Source organism: Pristis pectinata, chromosome 14 (assembly GCF_009764475.1).
Source record: "Pristis pectinata isolate sPriPec2 chromosome 14, sPriPec2.1.pri, whole genome shotgun sequence".
Classification (NCBI taxonomy): domain Eukaryota; kingdom Metazoa; phylum Chordata; class Chondrichthyes; order Rhinopristiformes; family Pristidae; genus Pristis; species Pristis pectinata.
The window spans coordinates 19,999,767-20,016,271 of NC_067418.1; the positions used below are offsets into that span (position 1 = coordinate 19,999,767).

General features: G+C 37.2%; 1 protein-coding gene across 1 annotated transcript in view; it reads right to left on the reverse strand.

Moving 5' to 3' along the window:
• hsd17b12a (hydroxysteroid (17-beta) dehydrogenase 12a) overlaps window positions 1-16,505 on the reverse strand; it is an 85,015-nt gene that overhangs the window by 23,909 nt on the left and 44,601 nt on the right. Inside the window, exons 4-6 of the mRNA XM_052029405.1 lie at window positions 13,678-13,788; window positions 10,839-10,903; window positions 7,914-7,958 (exon numbers count right to left, since the gene is read on the reverse strand). Of these exons, the coding sequence (XP_051885365.1) occupies window positions 7,914-7,958; window positions 10,839-10,903; window positions 13,678-13,788 (221 nt within the window). The remainder of the gene's footprint in view (window positions 1-7,913; window positions 7,959-10,838; window positions 10,904-13,677; window positions 13,789-16,505) is intronic.

Below are 16,505 nucleotides of genomic sequence, written 5' to 3' on the forward strand. Positions count from 1 at the left end.
GAATAATATGGTTACAAAAATGAATTTGTGCTCTAATTATTAAAATTTCAGAAGCAACATAACTCACATTTGGAATCAAATTATTTATGAGGCAACAGTTAGCACATTGCAGTATAATGGATGATTTGGCACATTTATCTCAACCAAAGTGTACAGGTTATACTTGATTTCGTATTCTAAGTTTGCATCCAAGGAGAGTAATGAAATGGTCTTAAATCCAAGTCACAAATAGCATCTCTGTAACTAATGCACATCCCACCTCTACTCTCTACAGCCTTTACACATTCAATCATTCAATTCTTAACCAACACTTTGTGCAGTAGAAGCATTTGGTTAGTTATTTTTCATCCATACTGCAGCCTGTGTATACTCAATTCCTTTTACTATTGTCCCTATCTTTAACCTTCCTGGCTTGAGGGGCTGACCAGCTTACTCCTGCCTCATGTTCTTGTGCAATGCCAGAAATCTGACCAGATATCCCTTCACAATTTATGTTAGTCAGCTGTCTTCCACATCAGCCAATAATGTTACTCCCATTGCAATGTTATAGGGAAACTCATCACTTCAAAACACATTTGCCATTCAGCACTCAGAATTCCAAAAAGTTTCAATGTGTGGTTTGCATTGGAGCTGTGCAGTTTAAAGGGGACTCCAAACCTAGACTGGGGCCAAGAAACTCAAAGGTCCTTTTTAAGCTATTTACTAGCTCTCAATATCCTCCCATACCCATGCCACCAACCCCCACATCCCACCCCGCCCCCCCCACCCCCCCCCAAATCCCTCTAACCACCACTACTGCTACCTTGGTCCTGATCTGCAAATTCCTCAAGCCAAGCACACAACTCTTGCCCAACCACACACAACCTCAAGGAATTTTCCTTTAATTCAGCAATTCCACTGAACCACGGATTGCACACGTTCTTAGCAAGTAACCTACAATTCTTCCACAAAGCATCACTAATTGAAGCTATGCAGAAAAATTTAAAATCTACAAATATCCTTACTACAACCCATATTCATACTCATGAATGATCAGATGGCTGATCTAAACTCCAATAGAACCATACCAAAATAGAATTAATTTCCTCCAGGGAGAGGTTGACAACAAAACTAGAAACAAAAGCTGTTTGCAAACATAGCTCAAATTGAAAGCATCTCTTCCAAAGATTTTTCAAAATAGCACCAAAAAAATAGTAACAACCAACTTGGATGGAGTGGCGAGCACGAAAATGATAGGAAAACAGCATTATCCTTGACAATCCTCCTCATTCCTTGAAGGATCATATGGCAACTTTCTTTTGATTAGAGTGGACAAATTGGACAACCTCTAAAGCCAATGCAGACTTGACAGTTTTGTGTTAGACCTTTCTATGACTGTGAAACTTTGTCCTGGATTTTGCAGTTCAGAGATAGAGTGCTCACCAACGACTTCAAAAAAGTTACACTTACCAAGCTCCACTGTGCAATTGTCTATGCCAATACCACTAAGTGCAATTGGCATTCCAATAAAATTAACCCAAAATACAACTTAGTATTAAACCAAACCCAAGTTTCAAAACATTTTCTCCTTTGCTTCCTTCTCTGCAGCCCTAAAATCCCCAAAAACAGTGGGGTCTCAGACCAACTTTGACGTTCCAAATCTGTCAGTATATTTGAACTTTTTGTTTTAAACCAAGGATGACCTAGATGTGCTAACAAGAACCATTGGCATTTACCAGCAAAATCTGTTATCTTAAAATTACAGCTGTTATTTACAGAGTCAGAGCATTTACTACAAGAAAACTTCATGCAAGGATCATTTTAGAAGCCAGTTAAAGCCAACCTAAAGAAATCTATAGATTGAAGTAACACCACCAGGCAATTTAGCCCGGTTAGTTTGCTCACATGGCTGGTGAACACTGATGCGAGGAGTTCAAGCACAGTTAACCAAATCTTGTATATCTGTGATATTGACTCAGCTTAATTTTTTTTCCCTTCTGGGAATGGGTACATGCCCAGCCTGACCTTCAGCCATGTCTTTCTGCAGTGCATTTCACAACTCCTACATTCTTTTATGTTCTCACTCCCTAACTGTTCCCATTCACACAATGACCAGTTAACTTATTTACAGCTTCTTCCCATGGTCACCCCAGTTCTACCCACCCACCCTGCAGCTTAACAAGCTTGTGTCTCCTTCCCAGTTCTGATGAAGGGTCTTCAACTTGAAGTGTTAGCTGTTTCTCTTCCTACAGATGTGGCCTGACCTGCTGGGTATTTTCAGTTTGTCTTTATTTCATGGGAAATTTCAAACATTACTAGGAACAGTATATGCCATGGAACCCTTCAAACTTTTACATAAACCTGCTTTTAATCATCTCTTCATACCCTTACACAATCTATCGATCCTAGCCTTTAAAATATTTATCCAGAATTTACCTTTTTTTGGACAAGCATTCCAAATTTCCACAAGCTCATGTTGAAGTGCCTGTAAAATGATTGAGCTTTAAAGATTCAACTCCCTTGCAGTAGATGCCTGATAAAATGACAGGGATAATTTCAGCAGAAACCTCTAATGAAGAGGTCACTACAAACAAGAAAATATTCCATTCTAAAACACTGTTATTACATTTCGATGAGGTGATGAACAGCAATCACTAAAAATGTCATTTGTTTCAAATACGCAACTAAATTGTTTACCAGTAAAGTCCCAGTAATAAAAGGACCATAATTAATTCTTTTCCACTAAGTTCACCCCACTCTTAAAAGAAAATACCCCTATAAGCAGATTATTAATGGACTGTCAAATTATTGATGGCCTATCAAATAAGTGAGAGAGGGTAGGAAAAAGGGAGAGGTGGGAGGCAGGAAATAAAGCATATTTCATGCCTTCGTACCACCACATTGGACGCAATTCACTAAAAGGAATTGCCCTAAGAACATTTATAGAGATGGTGATCAACAAATAGAACAGATTAACAGCTCCTTGGTGCAGTGAAGATGGTGGGGTTATACAGCAAGCTAAAACGAATGGAAAGATTTCCATTCAGATTCATGCCATAAAAACATTTGGAACATCCAAATGCAAACAGGAAAGTGAAACACCTTTAACGTTTGCCACATGAAACACTTTGCATACAATGCAAACTGCTAAATGAAGAAATAACCAATTCAGGTATGCAACTTGGCAAAGGGATATTCCATGCAGTCAACTAAAGTGAGAAAATGTGTTAGTTTCTTTAAAAACTTTCTACTTTCCAAACTCCAAAAGAAACCAGAACAATGATAAATAAAAAGTTCAAACTGAACACTTTAAAAATGCATTTGTAATACTGAAGAAATGTAGTTAGTCTTGAATGAAAGCTTTTGAGATGTTAATTACTGCAAATCAACACTTCCTTCTTCAAAGGCAAATGAATTTGTTGACAAAATGAGTGAAAACATCAACTCTTTTGCATCCACATGTTACAGATCAATGAATCTCCGCAATTATACTGATGCAATTAGTTCATTAATTTTCAGGAGGAATATAAATACAAATAGACTGCGTTCCATTTTTCGCATTTCTAATATCTAGTTGTAGATCTACTAAGCACCATAGAGACAGACTCATAGAGCAATACAGAACAGATAGAGGCTCTTCGGCCCAACCATGGTGCCTACCCAGCTAGTCCCAATTTCCTTCGTTCAGCCCATATCCCTCTATGTTGGCATAATTTGTTTCATCTAGAATTGTTATAAATGCATTTACTTTCCTCACTTGCTATCACTTAAGTTTGCCATCACTACATAATGCTGCTATTCTCATTTGTTCTTCTGATACTGGAGAAGTTTTGCTTCATAAAATTGATCCGAAGTAATGTGAAGAGAAAGAGAAAGTATCTGGAAAGGATGAAAGAGCAATGATAAAGGACCAATAGGCTGTATTGGTATTCATCATCTTGTAGCCCAAACATGAAACACGCCATTATAAAATCAATTTTACTTCACACCTTTCAAAGCCAGTCCAGTTTATTCTCCAGAAGTTCAAGGTCCATTCAGTTCTCAAATCACAGGTATGTACATGAAACAATTGAAGGCTCCCCTCTGCCAGAGGAGTGATACCAGATTTCGACCTGAAATGTCGACAATTCCTTTCCCCTTTCCTCCCATAGATACTGCTCAACCTGCTGAGTTCCTCCAGCAGATTGTTTGCTCCTCTATGAAAACCTCTCATCTTAAATGTTAATCACCTCAATCTAAACTGTCTTGTGCTACCAAATACTGTAGCTTCCCCAATACATACCATTTACCTCAGTGAATCTTTACCTTTAATTTATACATGTTCAAATACATGAAAGTTACGTGAAAGCCTCATACCCATTAAACCATTATATGCAATCTTCAATGATGCCATGACATATGTGCATGTGTGTATATGTGCTTCACGAAAGGAGGCCAAACAGATCACTCACCATTCAAGGTGTATTACTGACCTTGGGAACAAAATTGTAGAGAATAAAAAAATATCCATTCACTGCCACTTCCATTGTCCACAAGCTTCAAAGTTATTCTGCTTAGAAATCTGCAAAAATTCAGAATGCACTGGCTGGGTAGTTTTTTTTAAATCTTGCAACATTACTGCCTTCAATGAAAGATTACAACTCCAATTTTTGTTTCTTTCCAAAATGCACATCTCACATGAAAATACACTGAGCATTTATCTACTCCTCCATCCTTGCATGTCATTTTTCAAGTCTTCCCTTGATAGTTAACAGCAAATTAACTTGTGTCTTTAGTGTCCAGAAATATCATCATGCTCCCTCTGCTCAAGTACAAAAGAATCAAACACAAGCACAAAAAATAATCACGAGTACATCAAATTCAACCCTTCAACATTAGTAACACTTCAAATCTCATAGCCACATATCCTCTTCTCCACATGGCTGTTAATATCTGGTAGGAAGCACTTTATAGGACACAGGAAATAACATTCCTACTTCCTGATGCGCGGTCTCAACCCGAAACATTGACCATTCTTTTGCTGCCACAGACGCTGCTCGACGCACTGAGTTCTTCTAGCAGGTTTTGTTTTTTCACTCCTTCAACCACTGCTAAATATCATTCTATGATGCTAAAAGGTAAAGCCTCAAAGAGACAGGAGTATAACTTCCACTTTAGCTTTACTGTAACAAAGACTGTATCAGACAGGCTTATAGACTATGGATCTTCACATCCAAACACGTATCGAGATTTCCAAACACGTATCGAGATTTCCAAACAATTACTATATCTAAACCACCAACCACCCAGTCTAGCAGCTTTCACTCAAGTAATTATGCTGAACAGCCAACCTTGTCATCATCTAACTACTGGCTGCTTTTTGGCCAAAAAAGAATCCACAATAAAGCTGTTAAGATTACATTTAAACTTTAAATTGGTAGATATGAAACTATTCAAGAACAATAATGTATACAGTTATAGATGCTGCTGTAATGCACTTCATTCCTTCCATAAATGTTTTCCCAACTTTGGTTTTACACTGTTAATAATTATGCATTAAGTAGTAAGTATACAGGTTGTTCCAGGATTCCTTATATTGCTGTCAACAAGTACAAGAAAGCACTGACCACAGTTCACACATTAATAAAAGACCAGGTATATCAATTACCCAGTCTCTGACATATACAAGTTTGATGTGTCATTGAACGTCACAAAAAAGATTAGTCATTTTAGTTTCCAATGCAGCAGTTTTGTTTGACAAGCAGGCATGACATCAATTTTGTGAAAGCTGCCTCAAATACATCTTTGTATTAAGCTTCAAATGGTATGGTGTCAACATCCAAACCAGCTGCTAAACTTCCTTTTGAAAGGCAGAAGTCTTTTGACACATGACCCAATAAAAAAAAAGGCTGGAATACGAGGTATAATTCCTTGAGAAAGATCCCTACTCGAAACATAATAGCAACTCAAGACTTTCAGGCAATTAGCCTCATAAGTATTTACACATACAGGCATTAATGTTACAGGAGTTTGTTGGTATGTAGGCGTGACCACAAGTCAGGTGTTCTTCCCTGACTTATGGTCACCCCTACATACCAACGAGCTCCTGTAACATTATTAAATTCAAAAATCCAATGTACATACATTTGTTCCACCAAACAGCAGAACTAGTTTCCTTCCTCTCTCTCCATATTTAATTATTTTTTTCAGTCTCATGTGCTTTTGATGCCGTTAAAATTTCATGAAGGCTTGGTTACCATAGAGTGATTTTTGTGCATTTTCCAACTGACGGACATCAGTGAAAACTGAGCGTGTTCGTTACGGGGACGGGGGGGGGGGGGGGGGGAGGGGGGGTGAAGGCCTGCATTTTAATTGTAGAACTAACAAAGCCACATAGATTTCTGAACAGAAGAATATCAAAGCCCCCATATAAAATCAGCTATGCTCCTGCGTGTAAAGAGAGAATTAAAATTTTCGAAAAGTCACATTTGATTCCTCCTTGGTCCATGCTGTCTTTAAGTTATGTGCCTAGGCCAGAGGCCACAAGGGATAAAGCAGCACAGACTGGTACCATGACTGAATGGAAAAGTACTACGGAAGAGATTTTGAAAAGGTATCAAAAGGGGTTACTCCTTTGCGTGGGGGAATCTCGCCTTGGGTTAGGGCTGCGACCAGTACTAACTGGTTGCGACCCCAGCCTTAGGGACAGACTGACGCAAGTCAGAAGAGACTAAAGAGACTGCCGGACACCTGGGGCTCCCTATGGCATTGTATCAGATTGGTTGATAAGTATTTTTTCCCCTTCTGTATTTAAGTATTCTTCTTTCTGTATTGTATTCTTTATATACTTCTAATAATGTAGTTATAATCTTTAATATGTGTATAGTGCCTCCTTTGTTTGCCAATACCTCTTGCTGCTGAATCAGGAAAGAACAAGGAATCAATTTCAAAATATTTTGTTACACTGGGGTATAAACCTGATGTCATTCAATAGTCTGATAGTTGTGACCATGACGATAAATCAAGAACTAAAACAGTAAAGGATTTTTTTTTAAAGTAGTATCCATAACAACTTTAAGACATCAACACTACTTCTGAGATACAGATGATACCTTTACAGATAAAACTAGGACAACTGATTACATGGTCCCATAAACAATAAGAATGGCCAGTTAATCAATTTTAGTAGCAATGTTTGAAGCATAAATATAAGCTAAGACAGTTTCCTTCCCCCCCCCACCCCCACACACATTGTTACAATAAACATTGGATAGGAAAGGTATTTTAAGACAATAAACAAAGGCAGAAGCAGAATAGGAAATAAATTTAAAATTAGAAATCCATCGCATTTTGAAACATGAGGGATTAAAATCAACATCTAAAGTTTAAGATTTTCAGGCTACTTTTCAGTGAGACTGGTTTGTTGAGGCACTTCATTCTCATTAATTCTAACTCACTTCCCTCAATGCAGTGGAGAAGGCATGTGGAACAGGGCTAGATCACTTAGAGGAAACAACCTGCTGCAGTTGCAAAATTGCCAAGAACAACATTAGCATCTATGCCCTCTGCTAATGTTCCATGCTTGGTTGCACATAATGTAGCTGGGTGATGCCAGCACTCAGAAGATCATACTAGACTAGAGTCAACATATAGCAAAGGAAGAGGTGAAAACTCAGGAGAAAAAAGTTTCCATACCACTCTGCAAGTGATAATCTACAATAAATAGTACAAAAAAATAACTACAGAAGCTGGAAATCTGGAAATTAGAAAATGCTGTAAACACTTGTAGGTCACTCAGCACAAGGAAAGAGAAACAGTTAACATTTCAGATCCTAGACTCTTCGTCAGAACTCCACACATACCATCTAATATCTGGTACAGTTTAGAAAACAAATGCAACCTTTCAATAAGCATGATGGAATCAGAACTTGGTAGAATGAAAAAAATTATTTTACCTTACAGATAGACAAAATGTTGATGTTGATCATTTTGCTGATGAACTGAGAAGAAAATTAAATTGTTATTGCATTAGAACACAATTAACTCCCGATTTCTAATCTTTATAGTAATGGGGAGCACTTGGGTTCAACAAAAGAAATCAATTTACTACCAAATAATGTGGTGGTAGTGATAAGTACAATGTAGCTAACTTGTTTCTTTTCTGTACTAAAAATAGGAGTTCTTAAATGCTTTTTGGCTACCTGAACACTCAATCCGGAATAATAAAATACTATTGACCACTTTACAGGTACCCAGTTTGACTTCAGTTAGCGTTGTCTTGCCTTTAATTTTGTAACACTGTTGCTTGATGGACCCCAAAAGCCACACAGCAAACGTTAGATTTTACATTGCTTCATTAAGATTAAATCAGAGTCAAGTTAATGTAAATACAACATGTTCTTGCAAACGATGAGAGATTCAATACAGAAACAGCTCTTTTGGCCCACTAAATCCAGAATCATCAACCACATGTTTGCACTAATGCTACATTAATCCTAGCCTTTTTTTTATTCTCCCCACATTCTCATCGACTCTCCCAGATTCTACCACACACTTACACACGAGGACAACCTAGTTGCCAATTAACCTACCAACTCACACATCTTTGGGATGTGGAATGGAGTACCAGGAGGCAACCACATGGTCACAGAGAGAACATGCAAACTCCACACAGGTAGCACCCAGAGGTCAGCATTGAACTTGGGTCTCTGGTGATGAGGTAGCTGCTCCACCAGCTGTACCACTGTGCCAGCAGCAGTGAAATGGCGAGTTGAGATTTTCTCCCAAGTTTTGTTCAATTACATTTCGCACATTTAAGTCCATGTTACATTTGATAGGTGCTAGCCACAAGCACTCAAAAAAGGTACATCAGAATGTCTACATTTCCATCTTTCTTACTGCAAATTCAATATAAATACAATTAGTGTTGACTTTATGCTTTCAAAGATTTCAGTATAGACTTGTGCAGAACTTGGATTCTGTCATACCAGCTTAGCTTAATGAGATATGAATATTAAGCTCTCTGGAATTGCAGATTGTTATTAAATACAAAATTATTAGCTATTATATCAAGTATGCTACAAATCCTAGGAATGCCTGGAGTAAATTAAACTATTTGATACAACTATCTACTGTATCAAATATTTATAAACTTGACCAATTGATGGTCTTTTAAGAATTCTTAATCTTTTAAGAATAAATTAGCATACTTCAGTTTGTAAAAGAAACAATTTAATCAGTTTGTAAAAAAGACAAATTTAGGTCTTTACCTGTATTATGGCCGTTGTTTTTTTAAAATCTAAAATAACGTGTTTCAAAACTGTTTACCTGCTAATGGAACACTAATGTAGACAGGCCAATTAGTTGTTAAATAAGTAAATTATTGACAAAGAATACTGATTAAAAACAAGTGGACTTAATCTAGAAGCATGTGTAATCAAATTTTGAGGGATGATAAAGATGGAACATTATGGCACAATTATAGAAATAATAAAACTAAAAGTTACAATTTATTCAACAGGAGGCAAAGGCTGAGAGACTAGGTATGAGAAAGGATGATATGAACTCATTGAAGAGAGCCTTGAGACCTTCATACAGAAAAGGCTTTGCTGTGAAGTGATTTTGAGCACGTAGGTTTCCCGAGAAATTTGATGAGGTGTCGAAGTTAAGAAAATTATGGGAATGAGAAATTTCTTTACACTAAGGGTTCTTGGAATACAGGAGTGGATTTCCTAGAGACAGTTCCATACTTCGAGAAAATTGAAGAACATTTGAGGTTGAAGCATAAACAAAGCAACATTGAGGCCACAGGGCAGATGGATTACACCTTGAATTAAAAACTGAAAATGTTTGGAAATGCTCAAGTCAGGCAGCATCTGCTATAACTGAAACAGTTAACATTTCAGGTCTGGGAAACTTTAGTTGAACTGGGAAAGAGGAAACACGTTATTTTAGTTGGAGAAAGTGGGGTAGATGGTCTGTTTCTTTGTTTTTCTTTTTTTTTAATTATTCATATGGTCTGGCCTGCTGGGCACGTCCCACAGCCTCACTATTTATACCACGTTGCACGAAGAAACAATGCGCTACCCCATTAACCCATTTGGATGTACCCCAGAGATACTCTAACCTCACCTCCCCCACAAGAAAGTCACAGGTATTTGGTCTAGAACATCACTATTATTGTGCATGTAGATTACATAATAATGAATCACAATTACAAAAAACAACCTACCATTTAAAATGACCAGCCCACTGAATCCAAGGCTGCATTAGGTTGGGTAGCTTTCTTGATCAGCATGGATAAAATGGCCTCCTCCTACATCCTAAGTTTTTTTTATACTTATGTGCTATAATGTATTAACAAAATACCTTGCCAAATATTATCCATAGGAACACTTGTGCTGCAACATTTTAGGTGAGCACATTGAATTCTGTCAAATCTGGACTGCTTTTAAAGCTATCAGGAATCATCAAACCCTCAATGCCCTTAGAGGGGAATGAAAGAAAGTGAAATTCTTAGAGATATAGATAGGGTTTCCATGGTAGGGGTATCAAGGTCAAGAGGATACTAGTTTAAGGTAAAAGGAAGTTTTAAATGAGATTTAAGGGAAAAAGTTTTTTTTAAATATTCATGGAGTGGTTGGTATCTGGAACTCACTGGTAGAGGTGGTAGTGGAATCAGACGCAATCAATACACTTAAGGGACATTTAGACATGCACTTGAATAGGCAAGGCACAGAACGATACAGATCTAATGCGGGCAAATGGAACTACTGTACTTGGACAAAAAGGTTGGCATAGATGAGATGGGCCAAGGGGCCCCTTTTCTGTGCTGTACAACTACGACTCTGAAAACAAAACTTAAGGGTTTGAATACTTACATTGTCCAGATCAGGCACAGCCAGGAAATATTCTGGGTAACTGTAAGAAATCCCCACATTGTTCACTGAGGGAAGTTAAAAGAGCACAGAGTCAATGGCATAATAATAAAACAGATACCTTTTTGCCTCTATTTCTAGTTTACAATTGGCTTTCAAATTCTTTGCAGCTTATGTCATTACAGCTTTTTTCAAAGGGTGATGACGGGAATGCTAGAACGATAGATTTACAAATGTTCAGTTATGTCCAAGAATAGAAAATTCCTTTAAGGGTGTACATGAAATTCACCTGTTGGGAACAGAGTTGGTCAACAGGTTACTTACAGTAGAGTTAAGCTAATGCAGAATCACTACTACCTTGCCCAAGCCATATTTTAACCAAAGTATTGGAAGTTTAGTACATTGTACATTCTGTCAATTACTCATCACTTTGGAGTCAAGTGATACCAACTGCCCTGCTTCATCCCACGTCTCTCTCAAGACAACTAGATCTTAAGTTCTGATTCACTAAGTCTTTTGAGAAGGTACCTTAGGAAGAGCCTAAACAAATGAGAGTGGGCTGGAAATGAACAAGTACTTTGAAAAATAAAATGCCCATTGTATTCAATACAATTTGATCCTAAAATTCAGAAGCATATCAAAACATTGTTATATCTCAATATACCAAATCCTTCTGCAAAGTCTAAGGGATTATTTGGGAGGTTGGGGCAGTAAGAGTTTGGGGTGGGGGGGGGGGGGGGGGAGAGAGAAAAGAAAAATAAAGTTGTGGAAGAGAAAATTAGTTCAATAAATGAAGTTTCCCATAATGGAGCAACTTTCAAGCAAAAATGGTCTCCAAGTCCTTCTGAAATTCACGTTAGCAGCTTTGACATTTTCTCATTAAAAACTCAATTTTATAACCATTTGAAATTTTCTATACCAATAATATTGAAATATGGCTCTAACAATTGCTCCACAAATTTATCCAACAAGGGGTCATCCACACAAACCAAGATGGTCTAAGGTTGCCTTTGCTCAATAGTTTCTCTCATTTTTGGACAGTGCTATAGCAATTCATTATGAACATACTAGAATCCATTAAGGAGCTAGTAACAGGGCGCTCAAAATTATATTGGGCAGAATCAACACAATTCAAAATCATGTGAAAAATCCAACTTTTTGTGGGTGCAAATAGTAGAGGACAAATACAAACCTGTGGATGTAGGTTTTTTTTTAAAAAAGAGGCATCCGAAATGTTAATCAAAATCCTACATAAAAGGTTAAAGTAATATGGCTAAGAGGACTTAAAGAAAACAGAATTACAGGTTATTTTAAGGATAGAACTGCTACTTCTGACATACCACAAGTTTCAATCCCAGGGGCAAAGCTATTTACAAACCATATTAAAGACCAAAGTTCTCTGAGAATATGAATACTTAAACAAGAATGCAATCTGAGAGAATTTCAAAGATTCTGCAAATATGGTCAGGTTAAGAATGTAGGCAAGATGATGGCAGATGGAATACAACATGGGGAACTGCAAGGGTGATGCTTCAGGTGGACATGAAAAAGCATTTGACTGGTGAGAATCTAATACATAGTGATCTCCAAAAAGATCTTGATGCTTTAAACTAACCACAGAAAAGTTTATATGCAGCTTCATCGGCAATTAAAAACAAGGAGTATGCTACCCTTTACTGCAATAGGGGCAATATTAAGTAAGTCTCACTGGAATCGTGTAGAGCTTTGAAGAGACCACATCTCAAATACTGCATTTCACTTTTTCCATTTGTGCCCAAATGTTCACTAGATTCATTCCTGGAATGGCATTTCTCTTCCACTCCAACACCCCCCCGCCCCCCCCAAAAATGGGAAGAGTATCTCAAACAAAATGAGGGGTTCAGAAAAGCCATTCCTCTCAGTTGACCTCAGACAAGTTGACAAGTTTATTCACTTGAAAGGTTGTGAATCTTTGAAATTCTTTGCTTCAACAGGCTGTGGATGCTCAGATGTTTAGAAAATTGAAGGCTGATATCAAAAGATTTTTTTTTAGGCACTAATGGATGTGGAGAAATTGGAGACACAACTGGAGCTGATAAAGGGTCAGCCACGAGATTGCAACAGTGAAACAGGCAAGGAGCAGTACAGTCCACTTATTTCTTAACAGTTTGTTTTCAGACACATTCACTGCCAAGGTTAACACACGAGCTACTGGTCACTTGAAAGGCATGGAATTTGACAAACCAGGAGGGGAAAACATTTCCAAGTGCAAGTCACACTTATTTGCATAGAAGTAATGAAATTATGTTTTTAATGAAGCAAAATATTCCAAAGCACAAGAACATTAAAATGCAACACCGAGTCATAAAAGAACCTCAAATAGAGCTTGGCCAAAATGTGTTTGTTTTAAAAAGTTCCTTAAAAATGAGGAAATGAGGGGTTGAGGGACAAAACTCCCAAGTTTACAACCTTGGCAGCCAAAGGGTGAGCTGGTAATAGATGGAATGGTTAAATCTAGGGTGAGCAAGAGGACAGAACTGGAGGACTAGAAATGAGAGAAAAATCATGAAAATTTGAAAAATAGTAAGTTTAAATTAAGGTGCCAATGTAGGTCAGCAAATAAAGGAAAATGGGTGAACAGTTCTTGATCCAAGTTCAAAATTGTGAAAAATAGAAGACTACTGTGTGTAGGATTTCTGGAAGAGCAGGTACAATGTTTCAAAGGAAAGAGCCAAAAATAATAACCAAAATTGATTTAATCAGTTCCAGTATTTAAGCAATGAAACCGGTTTTCATACAAAGACAATAGCCCAAGTTAAGGATTATAGCAAAGATTTACAAACTGCAACTATTTAATATGTACCAAGAACACCTATCTCCAGTCCAGCCAGAATGGGCTCAATAACCTTGTAGATCTCAGCTCCTTCTCCAAAATCTACTGCAATTGTTTTTGTTTCAACTCCGAACTGCTCGTCTGGAAAAGAAAATAAATACAACTTAAACAGCTGCAAAATTACATCCTTTTGAACAACAGATGAAATTAGTTTCCAGGTACAGGTGCAAAATCCTAATTGCGTCCGCACAGGTTTCCCTTACCATTCAGTTCTTAGGAAATCTTCTGAACATTTTGAAATGCCCATTTTATTAAAACTCTATAAATAAAGCTTTTCAAAAAAGCAACTTACACTGACAATCTTCAAATATTAAAAAGGTGTAAACTGGCACCAATGGTTACATTTATGCAGTGCTGTTGTGGAACAAAGGAAAATCAAAACTAACTGGTGCATTTAGCCAATTTTTTTGTAGCTATGGTTATGAAGGGTCATTAATCCTGCCATAGTAACAGCGTGGTTTTAAACAAGTTTTTATTCACAGATAGCATTTCTTTACAAATATTCAAAAATATTACAGTAAATGTCAAACAATTAATATCCAATTTTCTCCAAATCCAAGCAGATTAGAATTACACTTTTACAGATTACACCAAGAAGAAACAATGCAATAGGCCATGACAGCATTTTTATTGAAGGAACAAGTTGCAAATTTGCATTTTCTGCCGTGGGTTACAGTACATGTACTCAAAAGTACTCCACCACATTGACTCTTTGGCTTTGGATTTACAGGATTTGCTGCACTTAATTGCATAGACTAGTCTTTACTCAAGGTCTTGCACTGCAACCCCCATTACCACGCCCAAAACAAAACTCTGACATTGGTAACTAAGATTGAAATATAGCCAAAGATGTGTTTTTGCATTCTTTTTCACATCAATTCATTTTATTCAGGCATAAAATTCCTTTTGCCATGCTATTCATGTAACAAATGAAGAACATACAAAACCACAAGCTGTAAGGTTGCACTCAAATACCAAAACTGTCAAGCAATTCCAGTTAAACAAAAGACTTTCTGGGATAAAGTTCAGAACAGGCAAGTGTCTTTAGGTGGGGATTGATGTGTTCATAAAGTTTTTAAAAATGAAGCCAGGCCTCCAGAAGCAAGCTGGCCACTTTGAAAAAGCTATTTATGATCATTCATATGGCCAAATGAGCTACTTTCACTTGCTTTGTTTCCTTCTTCCAGCTTCAAACATTGCCAACAATAATGCCCACCTCCCCCCACCACCCCCTCCCCACACACAAAAATTCTCTGCAAACTGGATTTGACTGAATCCAGTTCAATAGGAAAACTCCAAAATTTAATGTCCTTCGGGATTTGCCATAAAACTATTTTTCCCCAAATTCAAAAGATTTTCAGAAATAGTCAAAGGTTAAAGTTAAAATTGTATCACAATGGAAAAGAGTAGGCCATACAGCCCCCTATTCTGCACTGCCACTCAATATCAATGATTTTGCATCTTCACTTCATCTTTCTACTCACTCATTCCCCTGCTGCCTCAATCTCAATCTTTAATAATGAACTGAGTATCCAAATACTCTCAATCCTACAGCAAATATATTAAATAGGCACTAATGAAATTAAATATTTTTCAGCAAAAAAATTTGACCTCAAAGTCAAAGGACTTATGTGGAATTAAAAGATGGAAATAGCAATTCTATTGCAAATTTAATAATTTTTATTTGAATGCAACATTTCAACTGACCACAAGAGGGAACAAGTCTTGGGAAAGGGTTTAAAGTGTGCTTCAAGTTTATTCTGGCATGGTCAACTATAAAAGCAAGCTACATTTCATGACAATTAGTTTTTTATTCCAAAATCAAATGACCAACAAAACCGCTTTCCCCTTCCAGTAGATCATGTCAGTATTTCGTGTCAGTATTTAATCAGGTCATTATTTAATTCCACAAAGTTAGAATTCCATATTCTCAATCCATGTGTTATTCCCTCAAAATAAAAACCAAATACATTACAGATTTCTTCCAGCTCTCTCAAAGGCATCCACAGCAGCAGACATTTTGAGAGAGTTTTTTTTTATCATGAGTACTTTTCAGACAGCAAACAGGCCAGACACAACCTTTTCACCAACACCACCCCCAAAAGGATTGGTGGGGAAGTAGTGTGATGTGGAAGGGTTCTTTTCTCTCCCTTCTAACTAGTGAAGTGTGTAGTAAATATTGCTGCTGGGACTACTTTGTTGAATTCCTTATGTATTGAAATTATATCCAAATTGGTTTTCTTCAAGCCTTACAATATTGTTAACAGTGAGGATAGTAGCAGACTACAAGCAGGAATGAAGGGTAAAATAACAACTTCATATGGGATGCAGTTACAGAAACATTGAGGATAAAAATACAAAAATCTTTATAGATGGCAGGATGAAATTTTGTCAGGAAGCTCAGAAATCCCCTTTGAACGTCAAGTCCAGAACTCATGGTAGCTTATCACAAGGGTTTCCCTGGCTGCACTCCGACATTATACCCCTCATGGAGAATAGAGTCCAAGCACCAACTCTCCAGAGAATCTGTTAACTGAAGTGGTACTAGTTATACATAATACAGGAATACAATCTCCTTCAATAATGAGGAACTGTGTGGGAAGAGGGAAAGTATTAGTTGATTTACATGTTTTTAAATTGAGTTTAATGTTTACTGTTTCCATTTTAATTGATTCACTGATATTAATAGCTGGTGAATGTTTCAGAACATTAGGGACAGTCAAAGTCTTTGATATGTTTGACAATAAAACCAGAGACATAACTCAGTTCTATTCCAAATGTTTTTACAGGTAAATCCC